The 17,573-nt window shown below is 47.6% G+C and overlaps 1 protein-coding gene across 1 annotated transcript; it reads left to right on the top strand.

The window, feature by feature from the left end:
• Positions 1-1,348: 1,348 nt before the first annotated feature.
• On the top strand, positions 1,349-16,548 carry zbtb47b (zinc finger and BTB domain containing 47b). Its single transcript, XM_040166888.2, has 7 exons — positions 1,349-1,561; positions 12,192-13,565; positions 14,249-14,396; positions 14,816-14,931; positions 15,286-15,430; positions 15,713-16,099; positions 16,173-16,548. Exons 1-7 carry the CDS (start codon positions 1,559-1,561, stop codon positions 16,217-16,219), a joined length of 2,220 nt encoding a protein of 739 aa, XP_040022822.2. The 5' UTR covers positions 1,349-1,558; the 3' UTR covers positions 16,220-16,548.
• The last annotated feature ends 1,025 nt before the right edge of the window (positions 16,549-17,573 follow it).

Genomic DNA, 17,573 nt, shown 5'->3' on the forward strand with positions numbered 1-17,573 from the left:
TTTATGTTGCCTTGAAGGCGGTCCCTTCATGTGAATAAATGTACTTGTAAGTGTGTCCTTTTATGGATGTGTGTGAATCTTAATGTACATATATATTATTTATAACGTTTAGTGAAAGCAAACAAACGACTAATTACGATTCATGGCCGCACCGAGGTCATAAACCTAGAAGGACAGTTGAAGCACCGACTGGACTGATGTTTCCTTTACAAAGTAACAGCTTTTTTTTTTTTACATAGCTCCCAATATGTATATTTCATGCTATTTGGGCTTATACCTAATGTTAAAGTTTCATAGATGTTCAATGACATGAGGAAAAATCCTCGCTGTCGCTTTGCACAGAAAATCTTCTTGTCAATTTCTCCTGGTCTGAAAAGTTTAACCTTCCATCTTGTAAAATACCTAACAGGATTTATTTAAACTTCCCCCTGCACTAGATTAAAAAGCTTTCCATGCAAAATGAGTTGGGCAGCTTCCCTGTACCCACACAGACTGCACTACATGAAGTGATGAATGGGACTTGCTCCAGGTTGCAATCTATTTTTCCCCACCTTGTTATGACTGTATTGACTTCTACTCTATGCAGTCTACTCAGAAGTGAGCAATGGGCTTGAGGGATCCTTCAGGAGAGGGGACGGGGCTGAATTACTAACTGGGCCCTCATAAATCACAGTGAGATGAAGAGCCTACTATCTAATAATGGACTGATGTGCATTCATTTCAAGCACCTTTGTATATTTCATGGTAAACTCAATGTCTTTGAATAATCTCAGTGTCATGAAAAATGTGATGGTTATTTTTTTTTTGCATTTTCTTTAACTTTAATTAATAATCTGTAATAATAGTTAGGGGGTGTTTTCATTTTACACCACTTTAATACTTTTTAAAGAGGCCTTGGCGTGACCCAACTAAATATAAATACAAATAAATATCCTTATTACTATTAGCACGAGTGCCTGTCATGCAGAGGGGGGGGGCTTCATTTAAATGTAGTTTTAAACATTTTATTTTGACGCTTAATACTTTGCACTTATGATGCAACATAGTACGCGTCATTTTTAGGCCCAAGGCACCTCAGGGAGTTCGACCTCCGCATCTCTGCCCGCGTGACGTCACGCTTTTTGCTCGGGCGCACAGCTGGAAGCGCACCCGTTTTTTTTTTTTGCGCCATATGGTTTGCATGTCCTTCTGACAACCCCCCCCCCCCCCCCCCCAAAAAAACCCATCCAAGTAGCCTCCAATACTAAGAAATACGCCTGTCTCGCAACTGCGCGTTAAACGGTACCGTGTCCCTTTAAAACCGTCTGACAAAAAGGCCATATGATCCCCGAGCTCCAATCACCAATTCCTTCTGCAAAAGCAGCCTCTGCATTTTTTTTTGTCTGTCTGAATGCTACAGCAGGACGGTGGAGGGGGGGGGGAGAAAAAAGAGAGAAGAAGACAAAAAAAAAAACCCGAAGAAATGTGACAATTCAACGGTCGTTTTCATGGCGAGGCGGCGACTGGTGCGAAGGGAGTTATTCTGGGACTCCTTCGAGCCTCGAAACGCTGGATCAAAATGGTAGGCTACGGAGGAGAGCGCTGCATTTTTTTTTTGTTTATTTTTTATTTATTCCCCCCGCTGTCCCTCTTTGATCTCTTGCACGTTTGAGGCACTTAGCAGGCCGATCAAACTTAGCGCGCGTGTGGCTCCGTCGGCGGGTTCGAACCCGCGGCTGTCACACGCGCGCCGCGTCATTTCTGCGCCTTCTGCCCCTGAAGTTCGGAACTTGCCGACGCGGCACAAGTTGGAAATTGAAGCTGGCCGAAAGAACGCAATGGCTACAATAGCTACATTGACGCGGAGAGGGAGTTAAATTCTTTTCATATCAGGGCGCTCCTGCAAAGAAAACCCCCCCATCAGGTCGTGACTGATGCAAATGCAGACGTGCAGACTCCTTTAACGGCTTGTGCAGGACAAGTTTGCCGGGGACATGCATGCATCCTCTGTGTGGTCTTCTTGTCTTCATAACTTCACTCCCCTGCAGGTGACACTCGGCCAGAGGCGTCTGCATAACCACAATCATTGTTTTGTCATCACAGTGCTGTGTTTATTGGGTCACGTTGGTATTTCCAGCCCGACTGCGTGATTTTTTTCCCCCTTTCACGTCGTGTGGAGATGAATGTGCACAGACAGGCTGGAGTTCTGGGAATGGAGGCAGATAGCCGGGCAGACAGTCCGCTCTGTCTCCAGGGTCATATTAGGATGCCTCATTAGGAAAGCATGTGGAGCCCGATGCAGTGGTGGAGTAATCCCAGCGCACGTCCACATCTGGAGGCTTGGGTTAATATCTGGGTCAGGTCAGTGGGGTGAGCCCTGGTGCTCGCTGGGTGGCTTCTGGTGGGGGAGAGAGAGAGAGAGAGAGAGTTTTTGGTATGTTTTTCTTCCCTGTTTGATATATTTCTCGTCAGCTCATGAGAGTAAACAAGAGTGCAGAGTGGGCTCGGAGACGCTGTGTCTTTACATAAACAGGACCCGGATCATTTCTGCAATTGCTTTGTTGACATCGAAAATGGATTAGTCTCCTGCTAATTTTGTTTCTATCAATCCCTTAATAATCCAGACATTTCCTTTATTCATGGCTGGATTACTGAACAGGCTTATTGTATCAACCTTTATTATTACTGGGGTCAGCTGACCCTGGGACCTGAGCGTCTATATGAAGTGACTTTATACATTTCTTGTTGGAAAGTCAATAAAACAACTACAAGGATACAGGGAATCTCCACAAAAAAAAGGGGACAAAACAGACGCAAAAGTACAGAGAGCTGCAGAGTAACTAAAAAATGATGCAAAACGACTACAAGGAGACACAAAACAAGTACGTTTAGACTCAATATGACGATGAACTGGATGACAGATGTTTTTTGGTACTTGTTTTAAGTGTAGCCGGGTCCTGGTTTATTGTCTCATAACCCCTCTATTCGCTCATTTGTTTTTCTCCTAATTTGCTGGCTTCGCGAACATGTAGATGTGCATTCCGTGCACGTTTTCGATGTTTACACTGCACGCTTTGGACCGTCCCGCTGTGTTTTGGCGGCCCCCACCGTGGCTCCCTCTCTATCCTCACAGGGTGCTGTGAGTTTTACGTAACCGCCTATTCAGGGCATTCCTGCCCACCCTTGACTTTGAGGCGTCACTGTCTCTGGGTGCTGAGCGAGGGAGACTGTCTTTAGTACTTGTGACAAGTGCGGCCATTCCTGAGTCCTGGCAGCAAACTTCAGCAGACATTCCCCCCCCCCCCCCCCCTCCTACCCCTCCCCCCTCTGGTAAAGAGGGCCGCTCTCCTTGGGAACTCGCCCTGCGCCGTGGCTGCTGCTAATTTATGCCCCTGAGATTAAGACACGGTGGACACGGCTGCGGATGGCAAGGTCAAACTCGCTGGCCTTACGCAATATCCCGTTTGTTCTTGTTTTGTTGAAATGGCAGTTTTCCCAAGTAATTATAGGGGTTGAACTTCCTCTGTGTGTCTTTTCATCTAGGAAGCCGGCGAACTAATTTAACCCCCCGGTGGCACTTTTTTAAAATAACTTTTTTTTTGTGCAGCTTGATATGAGGATTTCGATTAGCCTTTAATTGTCGGCCGTTTAAAGATATTGGGTTGACTTTTCAGTTTAAAGTGATCTGATAGCTTTTAGCTGAATTCAGGCCAGAGAGAGACTTAGGAGGAGCTTTGGAGCAGATGGGAATGAGTTTTCATGCTGTTTTCGGAGTAGTGCCGAGCAGGAAGGAGGGGGGGCGCTTCATCCGACCGTCATCATAAATATTTGTACACACAACTTTCTTCTTTGCAGGATTTACCCATGTGTTTTGCTGTTTAAGTGAAGTTCCAGCGATGTACAAATGTTGTTCGGGGAAAATGTGGAGTTTGAAAAGTGTCTCCACTAAATATAAAGCTTCAGCCAGCAGTCGGTTAGCTTAGCATAAAATCAGGGGAAATAGCTAGCCTGCAGTTTGAAGGTCAAGAAATGTACATACCAACATCTCTAAAGCGCAATTGTTTTGCTGTTTTAAACCAGTTGTGTGGCAGACAAATTCTCCAGGAACTTACTGCTTCCAACTAAGAAACAATAACACGGTAAAACTGTGTATTTACTTGCTGTTTTTTGCTACGGTTGGGCAAGCTAGCCGTTAACCCCCTGTTTCAGGTCTTTGTGCTAAGCTAATAAAGCTGCGAGTCCATATTGAATGTGCCGTTGTCACGGCGTTGTCATCGATCGTCTTGTCCGACTCTCTAAAAGAAAACAACCCCCGAAAATGTCAAACTATTCCTTTAAGCTCGTATCTAGCGTTTCTCTGTCCTCCATTGATTGGTTGCAGCTATAGAAAGCCGATGCTCCTCCTCTACCTCGTTTCCCTCTCTGTCCTCCCTGACCTTCTCAACAAACATTTCATCTGCGCACACACACACACACACACACACAGAGTATTGCCACAGTATTTCCTGTGATAACGGGCTCTTTAGAGTCCTGTCTCTCTCTCTGTGTGCGTCATGCTATAAAAGGAGTAATGAGGATATCACGGTTTCATCCCGTGTGATTGCCTCCGGGTTCGTCTGCACCTGCTCGCTGCTACACATCAGAGTGGTCTTTTGTCTCTTCAAAGGAGCATCTTTCCCCCTCTGTGTCGTATACACTCGGATGAATCTGAAATTCTTTTTTTTTTTTTTTCCCCCGTCTTGATATTTTACAAATAGTCGCATCTTGTTTGTGCGGCCCTGCACACTCCGTTGTGCCACAGGTATTTGGCGTCACATCTCTGTGTTTGCTGATGAATGCTCGCACAGCGGGCCAGTGTGTGTGTGTGTGTGTGTTAACGGCACGCCGCCGTGCACATGCGTGTTGGGGGTTGCTGGCTTGGGATCAGTGTGTTATGAGTCCAGCGGAGGCGTGTGTGTGTGTGTGTGTGTATGTGTGTGTGTGTGTGTGTGTGTGTGTGTGTGATGCCAGCACCACGGGCCGCTCTCTTGGCCGGGCTCTCCTGACTCAGCGCTTCCTCTCCCAGCTCATCGGTCCTGACACACGCCAACTTCCTGGCAGATCTTCAGTGCGGATGCTCTAGCCTCACAGCTGCCCCACCCCCCACCAACCCCCACCACCCTCCACCACCACCACACACCCTCAACCAGGCACCTCCGTTGATAATCCGACTGCTCGTCAGAGTCATCGGGGCCTCGCACGGCCTCCGATCGACACGCGCGGTCGCCGGCTTTAACCGAGCTGATGGGAAACGCACCGTCGTCCAGCGCGTCTCAAAGCGGAGGCCGGAAGGGAAGAAAAAGCGCTTTGCGAATCACGCAGCCGAGGCATTTCCTGCCCACGCCGTCGAATTGTAATGTACCGCGCGTGGCCGAGATGCCGCTCGCGCTGTTCTCAATTCTTATTTTTGTTTGTGTATCCCAATTTCATGCTCGGGTAAACGCGTATCAGTTGTAGATTGACTCGTCACCTGTGGTCGTATTAACATATAGATGGAAACGTATTTAAACGTGAACGTGGAAGCTGGTGGAGAGCCCCCCGGTCGGGGTGAGTCCACGCTGCTGGATTAGGCTGCAGTGTGGACGGGAGATTGGATGTCTGGGATTAGAACAGCACTAATGACAATAATATTGTCTCTATTAATTGCAGCCGGCAGTGAATGCTGTAATTAAGAAACTTAAATGTTTTAATGGGCTGATGGGAATACAATAATTAGCTTAAGTGGAGGAAAGAGAGAAGTGAAAAACCATTTTAACGTTATTTAGGATTTGCATTTCTCGCTGCACGTCTTACCTGAAATGCCAGAAAAGCTTAAATGATTTGAGGCATCTCACTTTCATCCATGTTGTGACGGCAAATCATTTACAACCAGTCAGATCATTTTCTCTCATCCTGTGAATTATCATCATAACGTATTCCACAGCCTGTTTGAGTATTTATCTCATAGCGTTGTTTTAAATAAACACTCACACCCGAGATGTTAAAGTGCACCAAACATCAGACGGACCGCGTCAGCGTCCAGCTGGGGAACCATAGTGGAGTGTTTAGCAGCTGAAGCACCAGATACTGACGTAATGGCTTCGTTTAGTGTAGCAGAATGTAATCACGCGTAAGCTTTAAATTCATATTTCCCAACGTCTGTCATAACAGAGTTTGGTTAATCTACGAGGGTTTATTTTCCACCAATCTACATCGCATGCACCACCAATTTCTTGAATTCTACAATCCTGTTGCCGCCAACTCCCCGCCTCACCCCGATGAGTATTAAACTACGCTTTAATGTGACAGTACGCGCAGTGTTTGACCTCAGCACTGTGCACACTTCTGCCCCCCCCCAACATTGTTTTTTATTGATTTTCCCTTTTAACATAGACGTGTACCGATCACCAGAGGGCTTGTTAAAAGTGAGACCTCGTCTCTTGTGATATTACCAGTCCGGCTCGCCTCGTAGCAACGCGTTTGATGGCAGGATCATGTGACCAGAGGCTCATTCAGAGCCTCTCTCTGCGTGGCGTGCTCTCCCCGCAGCGTCCCCACAAAGCGCTGATTTCTTTATTCCCTGTTTACCGACGTGCGCACAAATGCACGATTACGATGCAGGTGCGCCTGCACTGGCGGTCGGGGCTGCAGACGTGCGTGTGCTCGTGCATCTGCTACTGTATGTGCTTCAAGGTCAGTGCCGGGTCTCCGCGCTGATTGGATTCGGAGGGGAGAGGAGGGAGTGCAGACAGAGGAGAAATCTTCCACTAGACACATGGCTGGATTATGTGCAGCACACACATATAACCCCAAACCCCAAACCCCCCTCCACCCACCTACACAGGAGCAAGACAGCCAGACTTTTTGTTTTATCAATCTTTTTTCTCCTCATGAGTCACTCTGGTGTCCGTTTTGTACGTCTTTGTGGTTGTTTACACCTTTTTGCATTTCCGTGTGATTTGATACTCCTCTCCAACATGCAGGCAGTCACTCTCCAGTAAATGGAGGCCCTGCCCTCGGTGACCTGGGACCCCTGGACTTTTACCCAATGGGCCTGTTCAGTAATCCATCCATGACTGGACACAAACACTGACTGCAGGGAGACAATTTGGCAGGCCGCTTTCCCTCCATGCCAGTCTTCCCCCGGCCCGCATGCCAGAGCAGATAAAACCTCGAGGATTAAGCCCCCCGATTGTCACCCAAAAGACTCCCTATCCACCTCTCCGGCTCGGCTTCCCCGCGTCTAAACCGCTGCGTGGGTCGATCGCCGTCAGCGGGTCTGCTGAGCACACAGAGGACGCCGCGTCGGTCATTAGCCTGATGATTTTTTAATGGCCGTCTGATTGGACTCTGCCAGGAATGACGTGTCCTTGACTTGTTCCGCGGGATTGCGACCCCCCCCCCCCCCCCCGATCCAGCACAGCCCGCCGCGTAGGAGCGCTCCGACGTCACTGTGGGGCCGAACATGAGACGTCGTCCCCGAGCGCGTCGCTGTTTGTGCCCGTTGTCCGCGCCGCCGCCGATGACTCCAGGGAACGCGTGCGCGTCTCGCTCCACTAGCACGTCCAGGCCTGTGAGGGAGATGCAGCCTGACACGGTGCCCGCTCTCCTTCCTCTGGGTGTCAGTCACGTCGAAGGCCCGACCCCCTCCCACTCCCCCCCCCCGGGCGAGAGGCCTCGCTGGGAGGAGGACTGCTGAGTGTGCTCTTTACTGGAGGTCGAAGTGCTGCGTGGGTGGAAGTGGCAGAGCTCCTGACACCCCCCCCCATCCCCCCTCTCCTCACCCTCACCAACCCCCCCGCTGGGTGACAAGAGGGGCCGACCATCAGGAGATTGGTGTCCCTATGACTTATGGCTGGTTGGTGATCTCTTATTTTGTTTTGTCCTCGTGGAGCCTTCGGCTGGAAGCGATTTATTGAGGATTTTTGTATTGTGGCTCTTTGGGGCTGTTGGTTTATCAAAGCACACAATCTGTACACACAATGTCTCGTCTTGGTCATTTTAATATGGAGTTTTGATCATCTCCATTACAACTGAGCAAACTGCATCCAAGAAATGTCCTTACATTTACCCAAATAACGGGGGAACACTTCTCTGTTTGTCGTTACGGGCGAGTCTACTAAGCCGCGGCGGACAGACTTTTAAAATGGAGACTGCGACCCAACCTTTAGTAAATCCACGTGGGCCGTCTAGTGCGAAGGTGTGGGAGGGAAAAGGGCATTCTCACCAGTTAAGTCAAATCAGAAAGAGGGATTTCATTGTTGGACTCTGTCTGGCTAAAGTCCAAGAGCCGGGCCTCTGCATACCAGCGACCCTGACATTGTGGAGCTGGCTGAGGCTTCACCGCTTACTTTTATATCGCCAGCTTTGATTGGGACGTTGACTGTGCTCGACCTGCACATCTGAGTTTCAAAGTTTGAAACTTTTCATCTCAATTAAAGTATTACCATCAGGCTGATCAGGACCGTTTTTTTTACTTTTTAGGTGCTTTAGTTGGGTAATGTGATGTGTGAATGCTCTAATGGGGACACATATTTGTCAAACAATAGATTGCTAGATGCGGTTGGTGTCGGTTGTGACCTTTCCGAGTAACCATGACAATCACTTAGAACTCAGTCGCTGGCCAATCTGTATGGTTTTGAATGAGAAGAACAAGCTGTGAAAAAATAAAAATTTTGATTAGGAAGTCGTCAAACTGTTCAGATGTGTTAATCAAACTATTGTTAAACACGGCAGTCTGCAGTGTGAATGGCATAAAAACTGTTTTACTCATTCTATTCTATTGTTCTATAGCAGAACTTTTTTTTTTAATAACATGGTTGCTGCATTAAAACGCATTACATTTATATTTTATAGGTGATATATTTGACTTTTATTGAATTAAAAGACATGAACCTTGAGTGCTGCAGCGTACCGTGCTAAAAGATTTGCTTCTGCGAGGCAAAAGAACCCCTTTTTGCACGTTGTGCTTCACAGACCTAAACCGGAGTGAGAGAGAGATTTTTGATGGATGGCGGTTTAAGTGACGCCTCTTGCTCAGTGCGTCTGTAATCTCCCACGCTGCGTGTTTGTCACAGGTCAGACCAGATATGAATAATGTATCGGGAGACGTCTGAGTGAGAGGCTGCTGAAAGGTGGCGCTCCCTCTAATGACAGCAAACAAGCTCCCTCCCTGACATTTGCAAGCAAAGGGGATGCGGCGTGAGAAGGCGACCGGGGGGGGGGGGGGGTGGAGGGGGGGGTAATGATGGACAAAGAGTGAGGGAGTTGGGAGGCGGTCTTTAATTGGAAAGTACTCTCTCAACTTGCTTGGCGACCGCGCGGTGTGGCAGGAAATCAAAAAAGAGGCTTTTTTCTTCACTGCTTGTTGTGACACTATCTGCTATTTGATTAAACATTTTTAATGATGAAAATAACGCATTTACCCACCAATTGAAATCCCTCTTATATTTATGTTTGCTGGAGAAGGTCTTTTGTTTAAAGGGGCCGATTCCCACATTATGGAATTGCAAGCTCTGAGCGCTTGATTGAAATTATTAAGCATTTAAACAATGAATTATGTTCTGTAATGTTAGTTTTCAGTAGATCATTTCTGATTGGCTTTTAATCTTAAATCTGATGGGTAGTAAGGCAGTATTTTTAGAGTGGAAAGTAGGCATGACTTTTATTAATCAGTCTCCAATAGCTTGTATTCCAGTCTAGTTTTGGGAGGCTCCTGCAAGACAAACATTTGCGAAGCAAACAACGGCGGTTGGATTTTAAAACCAAAAGTAGACGTTGTAATGAGCGGGTTGTCTTCTCGATGCAAGTGGGAAATCACAAAACATGAGGCTGATGTGTAGAAGTATGAACATAAATTTTGACTCTTGTTGGTTGAAAAGCCAAACGGGTGACGCAGATGATGATGTGGATGATAGAAAGAGATTGAGATATTTAGAACCCCTCCGTGTTTGCAAAAGCCAAAATGTTTCCACGCGCTGGATCGATAAGTTGGTTTGTAAATGTCTCGCTCTCCTCCACGCTGTGTTTTGTTGTTGTTCCGAGTTTCGCGCGGCTGCCGCTGCGTACTGATGACGTCACAGACAGGCAGACTGAATCCAGTAACGTTTAACGTGTCTAAAGTGCTAAAAAACAAACAAACACACATCCACACCGTTTTTGTGCTTAAATCCAATGTGCAGTTTCCAAGTATCGATACAATCGATTATGTACCATTTCAACCGATTTGTAATAGATATATGTCGTCTGGAATGCCGATTTGCGGAGCACAGATCTATTCAGTTGGATCGCAGGAATATAAATCGATTAATCGATTCAGTGGATGAATCGTTACACCCCTAGTGTGCATGCAAATAAATAGTGTATGTGCTTATAATGTCCCTTTGCAAGTTGAGTATTAGGACACAAAGACAGTGGTGAAATCTTTTGGAAACTCATTCAGAGTCGGTAAGCATCATGATATTATATTTGAAATCCCTTGGATCAAATTTCCGGGCCCATTAATGATCGGCCATACAGTGCAATCCTGAAGAGGTAGAGGAATAGGAATGAAGGGATCAAGGCAATCAGACAGTTGTTTTGTTCAAAGTAATCATTGTGTAAATACAGCCGCCGTGAAACCTGAAATATATATATATAAATATATATGTACAATGTGTTCCTTTTATTGATTTGACTCTGAGCTAACAATGTTTTGAATCTATTCATATTATTCATCCCGTTGGAGATAATCTATGACAGCGTTGTCCCGTGTGAATCTCGGAAGACGATGCAGATCATTATCGCTTAAGCAGCAGAACTTCCAGTCTGCAACTTACACTCGATCTGATTAAGGCTGCAGCGCTTTTGCCCTTGGGCGACTTCTGTAGCCTTGCAGGGGGAGAGATAACCCGATCTCCATTCCTCTCTTGCTCAGAGTCCAATTTAGCAGCTCAAAACTATGAATAAATCTAACACTTCCATAATTGAATTCTACAAACGGGCCAGATTTTTGAAGGTTACGACCAAATGCAAATCCGTTTTCCAGCTTTAACAATGAAAACTAATTTCCGCGATCTTAACGAGAAAATATGTTGTGCAGCATTGTGATTCCTACTCATTTATTACACCGTTTTTCAATAAATGCAATATCAGGTGCTGTCCTGAGATGAAACACAGATTCTACTTTCTTGCCTCTTTTTCTTTTGTTGTCTATTGTGCGTGTCCGGTCCTGCGAATGCAACCGTAAACACTGAAAAAGAAGAGATGTAATTACGGCTCACAGCTACATCACCCCCAGACAAACAAGGTTGATATTGATACTCGTCCTATTCGGCCTTCCAGAGACGCCCAGAATGATGTATTCCATTAATTGTTTGCAGGGTTACTTAGTATTTATTCGGCATAGTTTCCCTAATTATTTCTCCGGACGTGTTTTGTCTTGTGCATAATTCTCCGTTCCACAGGGACGGTGTAGTGAGTGGGTGTGCTGAGAGAGCCGACTAATGGGGGGGAGATGGCACTGAATACCAATGCAGACCAGTCAGTCCTTGCAGAGACCAGACAATGTGTTTGTGTTTGTTGTGCGTGCGCGGGTTTGTGCGTGCTCGTGCGTGCCTGTGTGCGCAGACATTTGTTTTTTTTTGTGCATGATTGCACATCTCAAATGTGTGTGTGTGTGTGTGTGTGTGTGTGTGTGTGTGTGTTTTCTCTGTTTGCTGCTGTGTCCCCACTCGCATCCCGTCTGGATCGAAACCCTGCCCTTCCTGTGCTAAAATAAACCCACCTTGGGAAGTTGAGGACCTTGCACAGAGCGCTGACTGTTTACGCCTTCGGATTTTTCTCGTATGGTGCAGCATGCGTGTAGTCTCTGACTTTGTGCAACGCAAACTGAAAATCAAGAACTTTACTACTTGTGTGCTCTTTCACCCCTTTTCTGTTGTAATCCGGTAAATTTCCCCTCTGCGGGACTAATGAAGGATTATCTTCTCTTATCTATTCAGAATGTATTCTAGATGTACGCCTCTTGGTTGAGATCAAGAATAATGACAAATAACGATCATGTGATAAATAAGAAATAACATTATTTTTGTTATATAAGAAATATGTCTGTGTATATTTGTGTATATATGAAATGATGCTTTCCACATGATAACATTTTCCACCTTAAGCTTTTTGTCTGTCTTTCCCCCCCCTTTCCCTTCCACCACCTCCAGCTCATAGTGGAGAAGACCACAGACTTCCCCTCTGCTGAGTTCTCCCTGGTGGAGGATGTGGCTCTGCACTTCACCTGTTTGATGGACAGGCTGAACGAGCAGCGCCTCTTCCAGCCCGACCTGTGCGACGTCGACATCGTTCTGGTGCGTCAGCACAGCACCTTTCCGGCCCACAAGGGCGTGCTGGCGGCCTACAGCCCTTTCTTCCACTCCCTCTTCGCACAGAGCAAACAGCTGCGGCGGGTGGACCTGTCGCTCGACGCGCTGACCTCGCAGGGCCTGCAGCAAATCCTCAACTTCATCTACACTTCCAAACTCCTGGTGAGCAGTCGCACTGTCCACGACGTGCTCAACGCGGCCGCCCTGCTCCAGATGAGCGACATCGCGGCCTCCTGTCGCGACCTCATCGGCAGCCACTCGCTGAGGGCCACCTGCGGGGGCGTGGCCAAGCGGGAAGGGCTCGGTGGCGGTGAGCCAGCTTCTGCAGCGATGCCTTCCAGCCAGCTGTACCCGGGGATCAAACAGGAGTCGGAGCTGGGGAGGTTGTACAAGAGGGACGGCGGCAGCCCGTTTTCTGTCAGGCTGGAGGAGGCGGGAAAGGCGGCCTCCCAGCAGAAGCAGTATTACCAGAAGGAGGAGGCGTCAGGGGGCGGGGCCGGCACAGGCGTGGCTGCTCTCTGCAAAGTCGAGAGCAACGGGGAGGAGTCAAAGGCCGCCGACAGCCACGCCTCCTTCAACAGAGACCAGATCATTGTCGAGGTCAACCTCAACAACCAGACCCTTAACGTGTCGAAGGGGCCGGAGGCGAAACCACCAAGCGCCGCCGAGTCGGCCGCCATGTTCGGTTGCTGCCACGACAACGAGGGGGATTCCGAAGACGGGGAGGAGGACGAGGCGGAGAACGACGACACGGGTGAGGACGAGGGCGAGTCGAAGAGGGGGGACGCGCTGGGGCGGAGCAGCGAGGAGGAGGAAGAGGAAGATGAGGAAGAGGAGGAGAACACCTTAAACATTCCGGGCTTGGAGCAGTCCGCCCTGCTGGACAGAACTCGCCGGGGCACCAGGGCCTTCGCCACGGCGGGCACCGCCGCCTCCATGAGGCAGACTCTGGCAGAGGCCAAGCTGGCCAACCAGCGGCAGGGCGTGAGGAGGAGGCCGGACGCAGACGGCCCGGGGCAAAAAGTCCGGCTGGAGGAGAAGCAGCATTTCCCGTGCAAGAAGTGCCCTCGCGTCTTCAACAACCGCTGGTACCTGGAGAAGCACATGAACGTCACGCACAACCGCGTGCAGGTCTGCAATAACTGTGGGAAGCGCTTCCTGCTGGAGAGCGAGCTGCAGCTGCACCAACAGACCGACTGTGAGAAAAGCATCCAGGTAGGGTTCACAACGTGATGAAAGAGGTTTGAAATCCTGGTTTAATTCTCACACCAGCGTGTGGATTTAGCTCGTGGACCAAGTGAATCCATGTTCATTCTTCATTTTGACTGCAATTTGTGTGTATTTAAAACACAAATGTGTATTGTTGACCAGAAGCCGACCGTGTTTACGTAACCAAGCCGGAGGGTCCAAAAAATGGAGGAAGCTATTTTAGCTTGTAGCTTGTTCATTTCTACTTACTCATTACTTTGCAGGTTAAAATGATAGAATACACAAAAGATGACTCTTAATTAGTCCATCAATCAATCAGTGCATGCCTGCTAAATCATTTGAGAAGTCGATGCCCAGAAACAAAATGAAAAGAAACTACAAGCAGAGTGAGACATCTCCACGCACTTTTAGTGGGCCATAAGGGGTGTTTGAGAAAGTTTTGGCAGTAATACTCGCAGTAATGATGCATTCTGCCATGTCTCACCACCTGCAGTCTGCAGTGAGCAGCTGGACTCCTGCTGTGGTTTCCAAGATCATTTACTGCTTTAATCTTCTGCCTATAAATTGTTCTCGCGGTCCGGCTAACGCTCAAATATCTGTAAGATCACACGTGTGTCGTGTTTTGTAAAGACTGTTCCAGATGACATCCAAGTAGCTCCACTAAAAACTACATTTTGCCCCCCCTTTAGTGTGTAACATGTGGCAAGGCCTTCAAAAAGCTGTGGTCGTTACACGAGCACAACAAGATCGTCCACGGCTACGCCGAGAAGAAGTTCTCCTGCGAGATCTGTGAGAAGAAGTTTTACACCATGGCTCACGTCAGGAAGCACATGGTCGGTGAGTGGCTGCGACATCAGCGTTCCCGGTTGGTCGCTTTGTTCCCGTTTATTACTTCGAGCTTCCTTTTCCACTGATTGTTGACCGATATTTGTTTTGGGTGTTGCTTTCCACTTCCTTTTTTTGGGCAGATAAGCATCTTATTTCCCAGAGAGACTTGCCTCACTCCCACTCAATATGCGTTTCAGTGGTCAGAGAAGGGTTTGTTTCAAGTCCCATTTCTCCTTCTTGCTGATTGGGTGACTTGATCGTTTGTGGAAACTTCAGAGGATCATTTGTACTTAGCAGCGTGATTAGCCAGTGAAAAAGCATCAGTGGTGTTCTTCAAGGGCTATTTTAGGGTAGCGATTCAGTGGCTCGACATCGAATACCACTGACCATTATCTTGTACTGTGTGTGTGTGTGTCTGCGTTTTTTAGCTCATACGAAGGACATGCCGTTCACCTGTGAGACGTGCGGGAAGTCGTTCAAGCGCAGCATGTCACTTAAGGTTCACTCTCTGCAGCACTCGGGAGAGAAACCCTTCAAGTGTGAGGTTTGAGCTCCTTCAATACGCCGCAGTTCTCCACTCAAGTCGCACAAAGATTTTCCCTCCACAAGAATACAACAATATCCACCAGTGTAAACCCTGTAATGTCTGAAAAAAATTGTGTTTAGAATGTAATTTAATCTAAATTAGTCTCTTCATGGCCTTTACTTGATATATTCTTGGTACACTAAAAATGAGTTGCATAACTTAAACATGCTTTTTGTGTTTCACAATAAATAGTTTTTACTTTTATGGATCACTCAGTTTAGCGCCACATGGTCCGCAAAAATAATGTTACAAAATCCGCCAAGACCTCTTTTCCTGGTCTTGTGTAAAAATGTTTGTTGTGTGGCATTTCAGAACTGCAGCGAACGCTTCCAGTACAAATACCAGCTGCGATCCCACATGAGCATCCACATCGGACACAAGCAGTTCATGTGCCAGTGGTGCGGGAAGGACTTCAACATGAAACAGTACTTTGACGAACACATGAAGACGCACACTGGTGAGTCCCTTCTGCCGTTACTTCTGAGAAGTCCAGAGCACCACTAGTGGCTAAAAACTGTGGATGTTGACATTTATTTCTCAATGATATTGTTGAGGGTAGGTCCTCATCTACGAGGATGAAGAGATTAAATGAAATAAAATGAATAAAAACATAATGGCACTGATGCTGGAGGTGTGTCGGAGGTCGCACGGCCGATGGGAGCGCCGGCTGGAAAGGGCGGCCAGAATGTATCCAGGCGGCGTGCCGCTCAGCTCTCCTTTTCCCCCCTCATGCGTGCAGGAGAGAAGCCGTACATCTGTGAGATCTGTGGGAAGAGCTTCACGAGCCGGCCCAACATGAAGCGCCACCGCCGCACCCACACCGGGGAGAAGCCCTACCCCTGCGAGGTGTGCGGCCAGCGCTTCCGCTTCTCCAACATGCTGAAGGCCCACAGGGAGAAATGCTTCCGGGTCAGCAACCCCATGGTCGCCGAGGGCAACGAGCCCCTGGGCCTCCATCAGCCGCCCGCCGCGGACTCTTCCTCCTGCGGCCGGGCGCTCCCCGCCACGTCTGCCTCCAGCCCGCGCCACCTCCATGGCACCCAGCTGTCTCTTCCCCTGCTGCACTCCATGGGGGGGCTGCCGCCCGCCCCTCACCTGCCCCCGCCGCCGCCCCTGTTCTCTGCCGGTAGGATGAACTCCAGCAACTAGCAAATTGCCGTAGCGTCGAAGGCACTTTTGTTACTTTGTGTTTTTCTTAGAGCTTTTGGGAGGACTCCCGCGGCCGGAGAGCGATGCACCTCTGTGACGTTTACGCTGAGAGGAAAAACTAAAGGCTAACACACACGCACACACACACACACATACCACAATAAGAAATAGTTATTTTTTACTCTGTTTAATACAATAGATAACCTCAGAGTCCAGTAGGACGTGTTGTCGCCGCGCCTTTCCTCATCAATTTCACAAACTCAGTTGTGGTTTCTTTTCGGGGTTCACACACATCTCTCCAGAGCCGCGCACAATGCATTGATTGTAGCATCTTTTGCAAAGTCGTCAGGAGGTGTTTCCCAAATCCTCACTGTCAGTCGAGCGAGAACCACACTATAATGATAATTAAAAAAAAAAAGAAGAAAACTTGTTCTTGATCGTTCTCGGCCAAGATGTAGCTACCTGATCTGCAATAACCAAATGCTGATTTGTCTGAGCATAAACATGTACATGGCATCGCCAATAACCAAATCCTGTTAGCTCACCTGCTATAGTTACACAGTTTTAATGTTATACAGCATTTATAATCGATCCTGCACCTTACATTTAACTCTAGTGATATTTTAAATGTACTCCTAACTGTCTCCATTTTTATAATTGTGGTGGTGTGGTATTTGTGGCAAGAGAAGTTGTTATGCGTGGAGGGTCGGCCGTGTGATGCAGTGTGTGTATGCGTACGTGCGTGCGTGCGTGTGTGTGTGTGTGTGTGTGTGTGTGTGTGCGTGCGCTCGAGGGATGAGATGAAGATCTTGAGATCTATGCTCAGTTAAACAGCCCCCCCCCCCCCCACCCCCCCCCCGAGTCAGGAGATGGAGACTCATTTGTCGACTCGTCTTTTGCTTACATTAAGCAAACACGCTCTTCTCCTGTAGATTTGGCTTTGAGACGATATCGCACTTTTCTGTGACCTGTTAGTAAAAACCTAATGTAATCCCACCTACTGCGTATTTGTGGGTTTAAAATGTTAATGTTAACTTGCATTTCTCAACTAAACCATTTTTGTGTAATTTAATTTGGATAATACCAGTATTACGTAGCTCAGTAATTATTTCATCAAGATGTATATTGCGAAATGATGAACATTACATTACAATTGGGCACAACAGAGTGCATCACTAGAAGGGCTTCTAATGGTAAATAATATAAATCAGTGCATTTCTTATAAAGACACATCATAAACACATCAAAGTTATGGACATGCAGTAATACTCATTTGGGACTCTACGTGCACTTTGGACAATTGTTTGTCATAAACCTACAGGAGTAGAACTGAAAGAATAAAATCCATGTCAGTAAAAAGCGGTTCTCTTAAAGCAATAGTTTGACTTTTTGGAAGCAGCTTGTTAGCTTTGCTTATTAGACAGAAAGTGGTGCAAGCAGAGGAAGGCAGC

The sequence above is a fragment of the Gasterosteus aculeatus genome, chromosome 21, assembly GCF_964276395.1.
Source record: "Gasterosteus aculeatus chromosome 21, fGasAcu3.hap1.1, whole genome shotgun sequence".
Taxonomy (NCBI): Eukaryota; Metazoa; Chordata; class Actinopteri; order Perciformes; family Gasterosteidae; genus Gasterosteus; species Gasterosteus aculeatus.